The sequence below is a fragment of the Rhea americana genome, unplaced genomic scaffold (genome assembly GCF_003343005.1).
Source record: "Rhea americana isolate MKP2758 unplaced genomic scaffold, rheAme1 scaffold_44, whole genome shotgun sequence".
NCBI lineage: Eukaryota > Metazoa > Chordata > Aves > Rheiformes > Rheidae > Rhea > Rhea americana.
In genome coordinates, this window is record NW_028186579.1 from 6,003,857 (window position 1) to 6,019,030 (window position 15,174).

The window sequence follows — 15,174 nt, forward strand, 5'->3', positions numbered from 1 at the left end:
AGATTTTGGAGTAAGCTTTCAACTGAAAATAAGCCCTAAGAGTGTGAAAGTTATGCCCTGTTAATAGGTGGAGATCTGAAAATATTGCAGTCTGCATTTTTTTTCAGGATGCAGCAACCTTGTATCTTAAGATAGCGTGCGACTTCTTCCTTCAAAGGCAAGTAGGACAAGATTTAGTAAAGAGAGCAATATATGCTTATTCTTACTTAGAATTGAAATCATACCCTAGTAGGAAGGGGGAGTACTGCSTGGTGGAGTATATCAGATAAAATTTACTTTATTTTCTCTTCGCTTTCTTCCTATTCCACTCCTTTTGTCCTCTTCTGCCCATCCTCCACCAAAAAAAAAGTTCTTAGCATTGACAAATATTTTGCCAGCAAAGGTATGAAGTGGAAAAAAGAATGTTTGATTCTGGAGTCTTCATTGCAGATTTTTGGTAAATTTACTCTTAGTTGSGTGGAGTTAGAAGCGATTAATTTTAAGAGTCAACTGGGAGAAGTTGACTCAAGGTCACCATCTGCCAGAAGAGGCATTTATCTTTATCTGTGTTTGTAAAGAGCCAACGCAAAGGAGTCTCAGTCCTGACAGAAGCCTATGGACGTTGCCGTAGGACAAATATATGATAATGCTGTAATGGGCCCTTACCCAAAAAAGGCTTCAGACAACTTTTAGGTATTCTTATCTAAAATACATATATTAAAGTAAACACAGTGGTCAAAGTTGAGCAATGGTATTTTTTTCCTGAGAGAGATTTTTCCTTAGTAGTTCCTCACTAGCTGGACCTTGAGAATTTGAGTTTCTCATTTAGCAGTAAATATCCCTCAAGAATAGTGACCGAGCTGCCATGTACCATTTTTCACATTAGACCACAAATGTTTTTGCCAAGGACTGCAATGTTGTCTTCATTTCACATGTGAAGAAACCGAGGCACGTGAGAGAAATGTGATTTTTTGTTGTGTGCCAGGTATGTTGTAGAAGCGGGAGCAGAACCTGTGCCTCCTGTGTCTCTGCCTAGGTTGCTCCCCATTAGTCTGCAGTACCTGAAGTGCACATTGGTTTCAAGCCCAGAGCAACACATAGCTGAATATCAGTGTAGGAAGTGGTCTCAGGATCCAACCTAAAATACACATTTAAGAAGATATTAAACACTGTTTTGAAATGCAACTGTTGTCCAAAAATGAATACTGTCAAATTATGATTTTCATTTGCGTGGGTTATTTTCCAGGCAGAAATTTTAACGGGCATCCCAGTTGGCAACCTTGAAGATGCTCAAAAGGTGGGACACATGCTGTTAGAAAGAGGGTGTAAGCTTGTAATCGTTACTCTTGGAGCAGAAGGCTGCATGATGATATCAGTAGAAGAACCTATTCCAAAGCACGTTCCTGCTGGGAAGGTCAGGGCTGTGGACACTACGGTACGTTTTTGTGGTTTAACTGTCTTGCTTTGGAAAAGACTACTTAAGCTCTAAGGGAAAGCAATGAGTAATCAGCCAAATCTTTGGGCACTAGCACAAAGGCTAATTTATGATGTGAAATTGATATCTTGCTTCCAGCCTCTCATATATTAAATATCAGTTCACTTGAGTTTTATAGGCTATATTGTAGATATACTAGAATTATTATAAATACTGATAGTATCTTCATGTTCCTTATTTACTGAAGTCAGTACCTGTCTCTTTCTGTTTGAAATGTGTGGTGCCAGTCACTTGAGCTGCAGTCCTATTTTTGCACATTTGCCCGGTCATGTAGTTTATCATCTCTGAAACTTGAATGCTGTGGGAGAGAGGAGATACTACTGCCCTCATAGTCTGAAACTGAGCGGTTGGCTCTTCTGAGACAAGCCTGAATTGCTTACCCAGACAAATCCTTTACCAAATCTAGCATAAGGTACATTGAGGATGTAATTTTTACAGAATGGAAAAAAAAAARTATTTGCTGCTTCATGACTTAACTATTTTATGATGGTAGATAAGGAATACTTGCTCAGAGACATTTTCATCTTTGCCATTTTTAGGTTATTTTTTACTGCCTACTGAGAATTAAATTCAGAAAGCATTCTCTAACAGCTAAACTGCTAAATACAATACTCTCAGAAAAAAAAAAGGAAAAAGATCAAGAAAAAAAAATCAGGAAATGCAATAGTTAAGATAGCCTTGCTAAGAAAATCTCACCACATTGCACATATGGGGCTATTTTGTGTTCCTAGTATTATCTGACATAAATCCAAAATAATTCCAGTGGAGTTACTGAGAGCGGAGCAGGTCACGTTGTATGTACTAACTATACATTTAAATGCCTGTTATAATAACGTCATATTACATATGTTCTGTTACAATAATTCATTAAAATCCCGGAGATTTTACCATCTGGTGCATTCCATATCTGAATTGTATTAATAATAACTAGTTCTTCTAACATGTTTTTTATCCTTGGACCTCATACTGCTTCACAAAGAAGGAAAGTAACTGCTTACGAGATGAGGAAAGAGAGGCATAGGGGACTGAAATTAGCTAGCTGAGTGGCCTCCGGTGGCAGGGCTAGGGTAAAGTCACTTCTCTTAAAACAGAAGATGAGTGATTTGTACTGTGCTGTGCAGATACTATGGAAGGCTTTGTTTCACTGTTGAGTTTACTCCTTTTGAGTTTAACTCTGAAAAAAAGGCGTATTTGGGCTTTGTTTTCCTCTTTTGCCCCTTTTGCCATTTAGAAGTTTGACCTCGAGTTAGGGTTGATTTTGGAATGTCCTGAAGTTCTGGTTAAAGAAGGCATCACTGTATTGCCCGGCSTATAAAGCACTCGGTAAGAAACTGCAGACCCCTAACCTCATCTGCTCGCATTAACCCCAGAATCAGAAGTGCCAAGGGAGTGAAAGGCAGAACACCCAAACCTGCCCTGATGCCTTCCAGGAAGCAGGATGTATTAGCCTGGGAACAACCCCTTGTGAACCTGGCTGTACTGCTTCTTGCCCAGAGTTGGTAAATCCACCCTTGCTATCAAATCTTCATGTTACAATTTTCTCTGTTACTGTACATCACGCGGAAGTGATGAAGAAGAAACATATGTGAAGTGCTTCTTCAAAAGAAGCATAAAATTGCTGCCAGATCAGGTATTGTTTGATTTATTAAGATATTTGCTGCTGTTGGAATAAAACAGCAATACTGAAACCACATTCTGTGGCTGAAAAGTGTTTTTTATGTTGCTTAGCAGTTCAGAGTTTCATGACTTAACTAACTTAACACTCCTTAAAAAAAAAAAAAAAAAGGCAATTTCTTCTTTGAGTTTACTGAATCCTTGCCCTGCCTCCTTGTGGCCAGCAGGTTATTGGCTTTCATATAGCAGAGGATTTTCACAGTTAATTTTGTTAATCTGCTTAAGTGACAGTGGGTTGTTTTCAGTAAAACAGCTGTGCTCAGTTACTCTTGCAGACTGAATGAAAAAAGATGTGTTGGCCTTCCATTATAAAAGACTTACAGTACTTAGACTTTGCTTGAAAGCAAGTGGTTTTAAAACAGCCCTTCTAAACACCAGTCAAAATAATGGATAGTTTTATTACTAAAAAAAGTACTAAAAGTTCTAGTAGGACACTTTATTCAAATGCGTGTCTGCAGTGGATCTCCCCCAAAGGAATAAACTCAAGTTGTGACAGCTGAGCAAGAAGCTAGCCATCAGCAGAGTAGTCAGAGCTGCTCATGTGCATGCTCCTAGACTATCATTAAATACAAAATAAAATTTGCTGCCTTAAACTGCACTCTTATTCAACTCTCTTATTAAGAGCACATGCTCTCTTATTAGGAGCACATGTATGTTGAGGGAGCAGGCAGTAATTTTTTTAACTCACATTGCAGTCACATCGGAGTATGTGCCCATATCCTTAATTGGCATTGTTTAGACCTGCAGAAGGCAAAGTTACTGTCAGATGAAGAGTTAAATGATGTGAATAACTCATCACAGGATTTGCAAACTGTTACAGTGCCCTTTTGAAACTAGTCTGTTAATCTAGCAGTTTAGTGGCAGAACATTGGGAAAAAGCGGCCTCCATCTCCCACTGTGTGCTGGGACATGAATTTTCAAGATTGAAAGTCTGATGTTTTTCACCCACAGTAAATCAGTACTATAAAGAAAAAAAAGACTTTTTTTTTTTAGTACTAGTTATCCTAATGTGGGCTTTACTAATGTATGCATTGCTTCCCATGACTGTTAGCAGAGCTGTCCTTACACAGTCCAAAACATGTAGTGCACAACTAGTCAAGTTTTGCAAGAGATGGTACTGTAAAGCTGAAACAGCTGTTTCTCTTGTGATAGCTAAATAATACAACAAGCTTTTAGTAAGAAAATAAACTTTCCCTTTATTCCTCTGATTTCTATATGCAAATTTTGGATAAAATTAAAAATCAGTGAATTATTGAAAACTAGTCCTCAAATTATCTATATGAAATAAAGTAATATCTGATTAAGCCCACTAGCTGTAGCACTCTATATTTTAAATATATTACTTATTTAAGAGACTTCTGATATATGTAAAATAAATAAAATTAAAATATATAGATAATATTAAAAATCTGGGGGAAACATTATCATCTGTTTTGACTACTTTAAATAGTTGCTTTTAAATCTGTTTGACTATTTAAATTTAAGTATATGCATTTACTTCATTTTTAGTAGAAGCTGTTTCCACTTTACTTGAAATTAAGTACCTGAAGCTGCATTAAAATAGCTTCGAAAGATAATGAGCTATTTCCATTTATGACGCTTCTTCAACTGGTAGCAGAAGGCTTCACAAGCCTTTCACAAATCTGATAAACATTTCATAGAAGTCAATGGTGTCGTGTACACACATTCGGCAGTCGAGCACGCGTACGTGGGCAAATGCTGAAGCAGTCTGCCTGCTGCTGGAGCAGACCCACAGCTGAGGGGGAGCGCAGCAGCTGTGTAAGGGCCCAGCTGTGGGACACAACCAGACACCATCAAGTTAGATTTGTTCTTGAGGTGAAGGGGATGATCTGGATGCTGAACCCCACGGTCAGGCTGGATCGTGACATCTGCTGCTGCTGTAACCCAGAGCGCGGTGACCTGGCAGGGGCAGRTGCAGTCTGTGAACGGTGAAGGCTCCGGCTCCATTCCTACAGGAGAATGAAGCTCTGTCCTTTTGCCCCTTGGCCCCCTCCCACCCGCTCTGCTCCTGACAGTCACACACACTGTAATTTACAGCACTATTTACATCTATTTACATTTACTAATTATATTCCATTGAAACTGCCAAGGAGAATTTGTCAGATGAATGTAATTACGCAAAGTTGGAATTTGGCCAGCAGTGAGATTAGTTCCCTTCCATTTTGCAAAAAAGCACCATGGGATCTTACGAGGCAGAGATCCTCAGGTGGCAGCTGGGGACCCAATCGAGCCRCTTTGGTGGTGCCGGTGGCCAGCCAGCAGCACTGCGGGAATGCCTGCCTGCTGCCAGGGCGGAGGCTCCGCCACGGCCTCTTAAGTGCAGCTGGGCTTGGCTGAGGTAGACAGGCTGCCTTGGAGCCCCATTTATTTGACTTTAGGTGGTTGTCCATGCTGGGTCCCTTCAGGAGATGGGCCAGTGCAGTGATCTGTGGCTGTGGCAGGCTAGAGTGCATCTGCACCTCTGGAGTTGCTCACAGGGGTCTGAGCTTTGCTTTTTACTGTGATTGTTACCTRCAGTTGAGGACAGGTGTCCTGTCTAGGGTTCATATAGGAGAGTTGGAGCAGGCAGAATCATCCCCCGTGCATGGGTTGTAATGGAAAAAGGGTGCTGCTTGGCTACACAAGCCAGAGCTGCCTCACTGCTGCTCCCCATGTTCCAGGTTGCAGCACTGAGATCACTTTGGGGAGGAAGGTGCTTTGGGGTTGGTGTTTGTAGCCTCTGGTTCATGTTGGATCCTAGTTTGGATCAAAACACTGAATGACATCCGTATGTGCCTGCACCAGTTAGGTTGACTATCAAACTTCCATCCCATCTGATCTTTTAAAATGTAGTGGAGGTGCTCTGCTTAAGATCTATTCAGTTTCTACTTGACCTTGGGGTTTACACATATAGATAAAATCCTGCATTTGCACACTCCAAATCAGGTGATTAGGAATCTGCATATCACTTGGGCACACAATATTTAGATGTAAATTTGGAATCACTTTTCACAAAGGTGCCCTTAGTAATCACAGGAAGTCCATGTTATCTCTTTTAGATCTCGTGGGAAACTTAGGATGTTTAACTTCCCAGTATTCCTGAGTACAACTATTAAATTTCCCGTAGCATTTCTTGTGTTACTGGCATTTTCCTTGTGTTACCTGTGCCTTTCCAAGTGCACAGTATGGACAGCATGCTGAGAAAAGCTGTGGAGATCACAGGTTGAGGTGACATGCTTATAAACAGGCAACTTATTTATGAGACATGATAAAATTCAAAATTTAACCTACTCAGTTATGCCTGAAATTTGACACAAGTGTACAATTTATTCTATATAGCCGTTCTCTGTACAACATTCTTAGAGATGGATGATACATACTGTTTGTCATAATTGTAAATGCTACCATTATTCTTTCATGTCAAATCTGCAAAAGGAAGGCTCATTGCTGTCATATGAATTTGTCATCAAATGTTTTATCTTCAAATCCTATTAAGTTTGTCTCTGATTTCTTATTACAATATATTAAGTCTGTCTTTTTCACTATGGGAAAGAATTAAAGAGGCTGTTTTTAAGCAGTAGAACGCTCACTGAGTAGCTTTGTATTGAACTCTGAAGATGTTATACAATCTTCATTTTAAAAAGCCTGATATAAGGGTATAGCTATATAATTTTAGATATGTCACACACAGTATTCAGGCCTGTACAGTAATTGTGGTCTAAAGAAGGCAATGTGGTTTAGTGATTTGAACAAAGAACTGAGTAAGATTTCCATGGCTCTGCCAAAGACTTGCTGTAAATCCTTGGAAGAGTTACTTGTCCTCTTTGTATCTCAATTTATCTATCCATAAATTGGAGCCGCTATTAACATATTGCATGTAAACCATGAGAAGTCTATTAGAGATCAGAACAGAACCTGGGAGGCCTTTTTCCCAGGCTTGTCATGTAACCTCAGGCCTGTTGTGCTCCTTTGGGGGCTTTACAAACTCATTGAAGTTTTTTTGCTTGAAGTTGAGAGATCTTGTCTGTAAAAATATGGTTTACACTAAAATTTTTAGACTTAGCTGTACCTTCTGTTCTGGAGAAGCCTTCGCCAGAGGAGTGAAGTGGACACTGAAATAAAGCCTTAGAATATAAATAAATCCAAAACAGTCCTCCTAATAACAGCAATTCTTTGTCTCCTGACTTTGTGGCATAACGTCTGAGGCTCAAGGGGATATAAATACAACACTCTGTGCAATGACTAATTACTCAAAATTCTGTGCATCAGCAGAAGTGGGACTTGTGGTTGACTCTAATATTATCAAATGCCTTTGCTATTTAATAATCTTGTAGCCATACATTATTTAGCATGCCGTTTGCACAAAGAACAGTGATTTTATTTCAGCTATCTCTCAACAAAGTAAAAATGCAGCTGGTAGTAAATGAAGTATTTGGCAGACAATGTGTCTGATGTATAGTTCTGTAACTTGCTAAGAAGAGAAAAACGTGGTTGAATGTTTAACCTTGTCCTATCCAAAGATGTAGCATGAAGGAGGAAAGTGACCACAAAGGGCAAGAGCTAACTTTTTCTTTTTTCTTCTTCTTTTTYGTTTTGTTTTTCTTTCCTTTTCAAGGAAGGAGAAAAAGTTACTATCGGGCAAACAACTTATCTATCAGTGGGGTTTATTCACACACCAACACAGAGTAATTATGCCCAGAGCTCCCACTAATGTTCCGCAAACCAACAGCATAATAGCTTCCTTTCTTTTACTTGCAACCAAAATAGGTTAATAAATAAGTTTAGTTCCAGTCATAGCCCACTTTCTGACTTAGCCTTCTGCATTCCCTCTTTTACAAATATGGAATCCATTGAATTTTGGAACAGAGGAACCATGAGGAATAAATTAATCTGCCAGACACTYCAATCAGCAATCTGCACTGTAAATCTATTTAAAGCTGCATCTATTATGTTCTGAAGTTCAGCTGAACTGTGAAAGGGCACATGACTGAAATCGCTACATTTGAGTTGACTCAYGGTTAAGTGTAGCTGGGAATTGCTTGGCTCATCACAAGTTTCTGCTTCTGATTCAGGCCTTCTAAACACACTTAAGTTTTTGAAGACTTGGTTGGTGGCCTAAGTATGTAGAGGTATCCAGTGACAAGAGGAATTGCAATTGTTTTGTATCCCTTTGCATTGGCTGTCAAGTGAGTGGAGGTGGAAAGGAGAGCTATTACTGTTGCAAACCAGGTGCTCCTTCTTCCACCTTGAGAATGGAAAGTTTTATTAGCCCCATTTTACAGATAGGAAAAATGGAACAAAACATGTTAGTGACTGGATGCTCTAAAAGTGCTGGTCAAAAAATGCCCTGCTACAAGTTGCATAGGCAATTGGTGTGACAAAGCCAAAAATGAAGCATGGAGGTATACTGTCCCATTCTGTCTACTAGACAACATTGTCATGGGAAGAAAGACTGTTTATCTGCCTAGTAACTGTCTATTTTAATCTGTAAGAACAAACAATGTAAACAAAATGAGCAAACAGAAGCAAGCTTGTACAGCACAATTTGCAGCCTTGTTTTCCAGTGGAAGATTCCACAGACCACCCAGGCTTTGCTCTAGTCCTTTGCTCAACCACGGAGCATCTAATTAAATCCCTCTCCATTCCTGCTCTAAGTGGAAGAGTGCTTACAGTCCTGTACAGTTTCTTTCCAGATGGAAATGCATAATTTAACAGAGATACAGCTCACAGGGAGAAGTGGGCCCAAAGCAGTATTAGCATTTGCCACAAATTGCATTAAATTACAAGGGAGTACTTAATAAAGACGTAGACTAAAAAATAAGTTTAAAAACAGTATTTAGTTTTCTGAGTCCCTTCTAAGGTTTCAGAGTGCCAGGCAACAAAAACCTCACAGTAAAACTGAATTTCTGTCTAAGTTACTTGAGGATACCAAGAATTATTTGGTTTTGCTGCCAAGGTACACAGTGTCAGCATCAGATCACGGCACATTGTCATGTCTCCTCCCACAGCCTTGTTCAGTATACGTGTATGCGGATATGTAAAGTTGTGAGCACCTTACAGTATTGAATATGTTTATTATGCATAACATGAAGTAAAGTATTGTTCTTACTTCTGTTTTGTAGATGGGGAACAGAAGCCTCATGGCTTGTGCTCTGCTAGTCAGGTGCAATCTTTGGAAGGTTGACCTGCTTCTCTTGATAAAACCATGACTATTTCTCTATGCTTCTATTCAAAAGCAATTAGGACTGGAGGGAAAAATGTCAGAATATCAGCTATGACCATCTAGGGCCATCAAAGATATCTATGTAAATRAGAAAGTACACAATACTGCAGGAGCTGTTCTGTATCACACGTTTTTTGGAAAGGCTGAAAGAGATTGTGGAATTGTGGATCATCCTATGAAGACAAGGGCTTTGGCTCCACTACTGCTATACTGGGAAATTTTCCAGTTTGGAAGCTAACCTGCTGGTAAGTCTGGACAGAAAGGAGTAGAGATGCTGGTAGCATTTATTTGGTGTTAGGCCAGAATGGGAGAAGGATGCAGCAGCAAACTTCTGGGCCTGGGATCATATTCTGATTAAATCTAGGTAATTCTGAGTTCAGAATTATCTTGAAGCTGTCTTTGTGCCATTGCAGTTCTGGGCTACCTTAGGGACTGAAACAGCTATACAGGTTGAAAACAGAGTATGGCTGACCAGGCTTGCAATACAAATCAAGATCTTTGCAGCTGAAGGTGCTACATCCCTCTTCGTGATTTGTACTCTTCTCCTTGTCTTTATAATGAAGCCAACACAGACCCTCTACCAAGAGAATGTTTTGGGGCAAATTCCATCCCAGACTTGTAGCTCACGCTGTTTTCAGAGCAGATACTGCACCCTCAATGCATGCACAGATAAGTGTGTTAGTTATAATGGTACAGGGCAGTCAGGGATACCTCATCTGCACAAATTACTGAGAGGACGGAAGACAACTGTGTGTAGCCATGCTTACCAATTAAATTCCTGCAGTTAAAAATAACTGTAAGAAGCTGGCTCCTGGCACATCAAGAGCATCACCCTCCCAAGTGCCTTTTTCTGGCCAGAGCTGTAGGAAGTTGAAAATGTGATCCACTGTGTAATAGTGCAGAGTATTCTTGGCCAAACCACTCATCATTTTTTGCTTCTTTCACTTATGATTAGCTCATAAATATCACAAGCTTCCTTTTCTTCTCTAAAGCTAGTTTCTGCAGAACCAAGTACCATCCAAGCTATTGTAGAACTTAATCTAACCTATTCTTTTCCTCACTTCTGTTCACATCAGTTCTGATTATGGTGAAGGAGAAGGTAAATGTGGATCCAGGGCCTCTTGGCTGCTTCAGTTACACAGAAATGCTAATTGCAATAATGTTGACAGAGAATTAAGACCTGATTTTCCCCAACAGTTTTCATTGGTAAATAGTTGTGGTCACTACAGAAACCAGGCAGATTGGTGTTAGATTGGTGATATTGCATAATTAGGTTTTCAAAAGAACAAGAACAGAGAAATGAGAATAATGGGGAAATCATGCTTCTTGCTTTTGCAAATTCTAACCACAGAAAATGCCAGAAGTTTTGTTTCTTACCAAGAATGAAGGAGTTAATCCTTCTTAGCCTGTCCCCAGACAGAAAATATTTTACAACCTCAACTAGCCAAATGAAAATAAGCTAAAAACTTAAGTTTTAGTGAGCAATAGCAGTAACCTATGAAAATGGGTGTTGAAGGGCCAGTTTTTCATTGGACATGCTGATTTTGTCACTTTCCTCAGGGTTTTTTTCTTTGTGTGTAGGTATAAAATCAGCTATTCTAGAAAAACTCAACTGTGAAAAAGCAAATTCCCAAATTCTGGCAGCGGTGTTGTCAACTGCCCAAATGGTTACAGAGTGTATTATTTTCATGTATTTGAAAAAACAAATAGAGAAATACGGAGAAAAGATAAGTCTCTGGAAGTTTGTGCCTCATTAGTGGTGTCTGTGATTTTGTTACTGAATTCTTTAAGCAAGCGGTGTGTTCTTTGGAAATACCGTTTTTTGGGGGACTCCTGCAAAGAATGTCTTTTTGTCAGAAGCTGTAGCTTTATGCTGAACTACTGCTGAAGACCATAAGGGAGCAGAGAACCCTATTCTCTGATAAATTCTGGTCATTTCCCTTGGCACTTGTGACCTGCAGGTTAAGAACTGTAGAGTGACTGGGTAAAGGAGGACAGTATTCTTGAACAGAGTGTAAGTTCTGTCTCCTCAGTCACATCTTGCTGAACTTAAGAGAGAGGAGATTCAACTAGAGTACTCATCAAAAAGATTAGATGAACTCAGCAGGAAAAAAAAATGCAGGGAGTTGGCAAGAGGACAATGCTGGAGTGAGCTCAGACAAAAAAACTCCCTTTTTTTTTTTTTCCAGGATATGTAGTTCAGAGGTAGGCGGGAGCAGTGGCCAGCCAACAAAGGCTAGATGCTGTGGTTTTGAAAGAGGCATTTGAGCATATGGAGCTTTCGTGAAAAAAAAAAAAAAAAAAAAAAAAAAAAAAAAAAGATCAATTGCAGGCAAGATGGCAGTTGTGTCATTCTGAGCACATCTCATCAGATTACATGGGATCAGTAAGAGTTTTGGCATTTTCCGTTTGAGAGAAAAAAAGACTCCTGTGGCTATCAAAATTCTCCTCAAGTAATTCCCCCCTTCTGACTTGGCTGTTAGATTTTGGGGTCTGGAAGCCATGTCAGCCCCAACATGATACTTGGTGACACAGTCTCTAACAGTTTGGCCTGTTCCCTCCTAGTTAGGGAGCTCACCACTTGCAAGGGAAACCCACTGCAAATATTTGCAGCGTACTATCAGAATGACGTGATGTATTCTGGGCAGGGCTTGGGCTCTAGCCTCGTTTGTTTATTAAATGAAATTTGTGAATTAACACATAAGTGTGAGCTTTGTTAGGAGGAAATTACAAGTTGGCGTGAGTGTGACATGAGTAAGGAAGGGAGTGAAGTACTTCTCAAGGAAATGAGATAAGTGAAGCTTTTGATTAGTGCAGGAGAGTAGCTGTGTGCTCTTGAAGCTTGATAAACCAGTTTGAGAAGTACAACTCAGCCTTCATCCTGAAAAGCTGCTAYGTTTAGTGCTGAACTTCAACCGAGGCTCTGATTCCAAGTGCTCTCAAACTTTGGGAAGGTTAGCTGTAACGCCTGTAGCATTTTCAACCGAAAGCCCATCTCATTCCTGTTAGCACCACTGTCTGTCTCCATGCTTCCCTGTTGTTAACATAGCACGAATTTTGGCGTTTACGCTGCTCTTTGCAAAAATGCCATTAGAGAGATTTGTCTAAAGTGTAATGAAAGTTGTCCAGGGCTGTGATTTTTCATGTCATATGTTTCCTGCATATACTTCAACAGAAAACAAGTGTGTGTGGGGGGGCAGTTCCTCTCCTCTTTTTGAGTTCTCTGTTAGGTATTAAATTTCAGACAAAATGGAATTAAGTCACAGATCATAGCTCAGGTGTGAAAGCAAGGAAGAAGCAGGTACCAAGGCCAGAACTAATTTTAAACTGACTATTTACACAGAAATGTATCCTAAACTGAAATATTCCTTGCAAAAACATCTCAGTCACTCTGGTAGTATAGTAGTGGTGAATTGTTTGGTTGTCGGGAGTGTCCTAGGTTCAGCCAGATGAATCCATTGTTTCCAGAACGGGGTTGGATACTCCATTGTGTAATGAAGAAATTTGTCACCTCTCATTAATACTATCTGGAGCTGAAAGGAGTTTATAGGAGCGTCAACACACTGGTTTGTTTTGATGATTCAGAAAATAGCGTGCTCCCTGTGGGTGAATACTTTGCCGACATTCTGGATTGAGTCTGCAACACAGATAAAATAACTTGTGAGGTGTGTAACAGTTTCTGAGTTCTTCCTCTTTTTTTCTTCCCCTGCGTTGAGTGACAAAGCAGAATATTATTACCCAGGAGAACAGAGCTCTCCCTTGTTCTCTCCTTAGCTTTATCAGTGCGCACAGAGACAATGTCATCGCCTTGCGGACACGCTGAGTGCTTTTCTTGTAAACAGAGAGGCAGGAGCTCTGGTGTTCTCATCCTGACTGAGAGTCTAGCAGAGCTTCGAGCARCTTGTGGAGGTCTATTTACTAATGTTGGGTACCTCTGCTTTGGGGTTCCCAAGCTGTCCCTCATTTTCAAAAGATCTGTAGATCGTGTGACCCCCATTGAAGGCCATGCAAGATCAGGACCTCCGAACTGAGCCCATAGATGTCTCTGAGTGTGTATTTGTAAAATTCTTGATCTTAAGTTCTATTCATTTCCTGTAAAGTGAAATGAGAGCAATATTACCCACCTTCAAAACAGATACTATATAAGGGCTTTGAAAATATAACTGAGATCTGTGTTCCAAAATATTACCAGATCTCTAGACACTTTTAGCTGTGCTTTTTAGATGACATATAAACTAAAAGCTCCAGAGTTGTGGATGTTGTATGTTTTATTTCCAGCATTCACCACAAACCAGATTACTTTTCAGGGGAATTCATTCCTCTGTAATGTTTGATCTTTTTAGAATCAGTGAATAACTTAATGTAGTAGGATGTTTCAGAAAATGTGTGCAGGAGACCTTGTATCAAGATTAATCTCTCAGGAATGCAGGGGGTTAACGGTCAGGCTGATTAATCACTGTTAATGAACCATCAGGAAATCTGTCAGGAAGTGGGTAAAAATTCCTGACGGCTGATGTGAAGCATTGTGTGGTGTACTTTGGTTTTGATGTTTCCCAACTAACAGTCTATAGTGGGTGTTAGTGAAGTTACCTCTATGCTCTCAAGAGATGTGAAGCACTAGATGACATGCTGCCCTTGTTCAGCTTGAGTAGAAAGCGAGCAAGAAGTTTCCCTCCTGYATGGCAATGCAAGAACCATGCAACATCAGTGCAAGAAAGGCAGGGATTGCTCCTTCCCACAGCCTCCCAGAACAGGATCTGGAAAAGAGAGAGAAAGGAAGCATGGTCCTTCCCTCATTCCTCCCATCTGAGCCACAGAGCCAGAGTGGAASAGATTGCTTTCCCTCTGCAAACTAGGAGCCAGGGTGTTAGGACTCGGATACACAGCTGAGTTAATGAATTGCCTCGTGTTGACTGAGGGTGAGGTTTCACAGTTGGCTTAAGCTGATCTAAGATCATGATGCCGCTGAAAGGAGTGTTTCTAACCTTTTTCTCCTTTGCATCAAGGCTAGCTATCATGTGGTAATACAGCAGCTTGCTGATCTGAGTGGAAACTAATGTTTCTCGGTCAGTGTTGGCTGCATTAGTTCTCAGCAGCTCTGAGAACTAATCATCAGCCTTGCTGCTCGGCTGCACAGGCGCTAGATGGCATGTAGGGAAGGGCGTGGGAACACGTGACGAGGATAAAACAGGAGTGGGGACTGTGCTTCAGCAACAGCAGAACCTTTGACTGACTGAAGACTGTTTTGAAACTGCACTTTGAATCACTGGAACGAGGCGTRCACCCTCAGCCTGCACTGAATACTAACTAAAACGTGTTAGCTTATACCTCCCGTACTTCGTTTTTAAACAGAGCTAAATACAGCCATTTTGCACATGGCTAGCAGGAAGGAGAGTGTGGCAGGGTAGCAATGTAATAGTTCCCCATCACTTCATCTGGAGTGTGTAGACTACATCGGACAATTTCCATGGGTGTTTGGCAAAGGTAGAGGGGAAGAAGAAGGGAATAGGCCAGCACCACTATTATGGGTTTTCTCTATATATTTTCCTTTGGCTTAAGATAGCGTGTCTAGCTTGTCTTAGAAACAAGAGTGCATACACAGAGTTTTCAGAGCACCAATTAAGCACATTAATGCACTCATGGATCCAAACCCTGAAAGTGTGAAGCACAATGTCCTTAGTGCTTCTCCTTTCACTTAAACTCAAATAGTYGGGCAGAAGCCAATTAGTGTGGGCTACTACTTCAGAAGTCTAGGCTAGCTCTAGGAAGTCTTATTCTGCCATTTGCTTCAGGTTGAATTGTT

The 15,174-nt window shown here is 40.4% G+C and overlaps 1 protein-coding gene across 2 annotated transcripts in view; it reads left to right on the top strand.

The window, feature by feature from the left end:
* The window catches only part of RBKS (ribokinase), a 69,087-nt gene that overhangs the window by 47,285 nt on the left and 6,628 nt on the right, over positions 1-15,174 (top strand). For both annotated transcript variants that reach the window (XM_085315892.1, XM_085315891.1), the window contains exon 7: positions 1,226-1,414. In XM_085315892.1, coding sequence (XP_085172018.1) covers positions 1,226-1,414 — 189 coding nt within the window. The remainder of the gene's footprint in view (positions 1-1,225; positions 1,415-15,174) is intronic.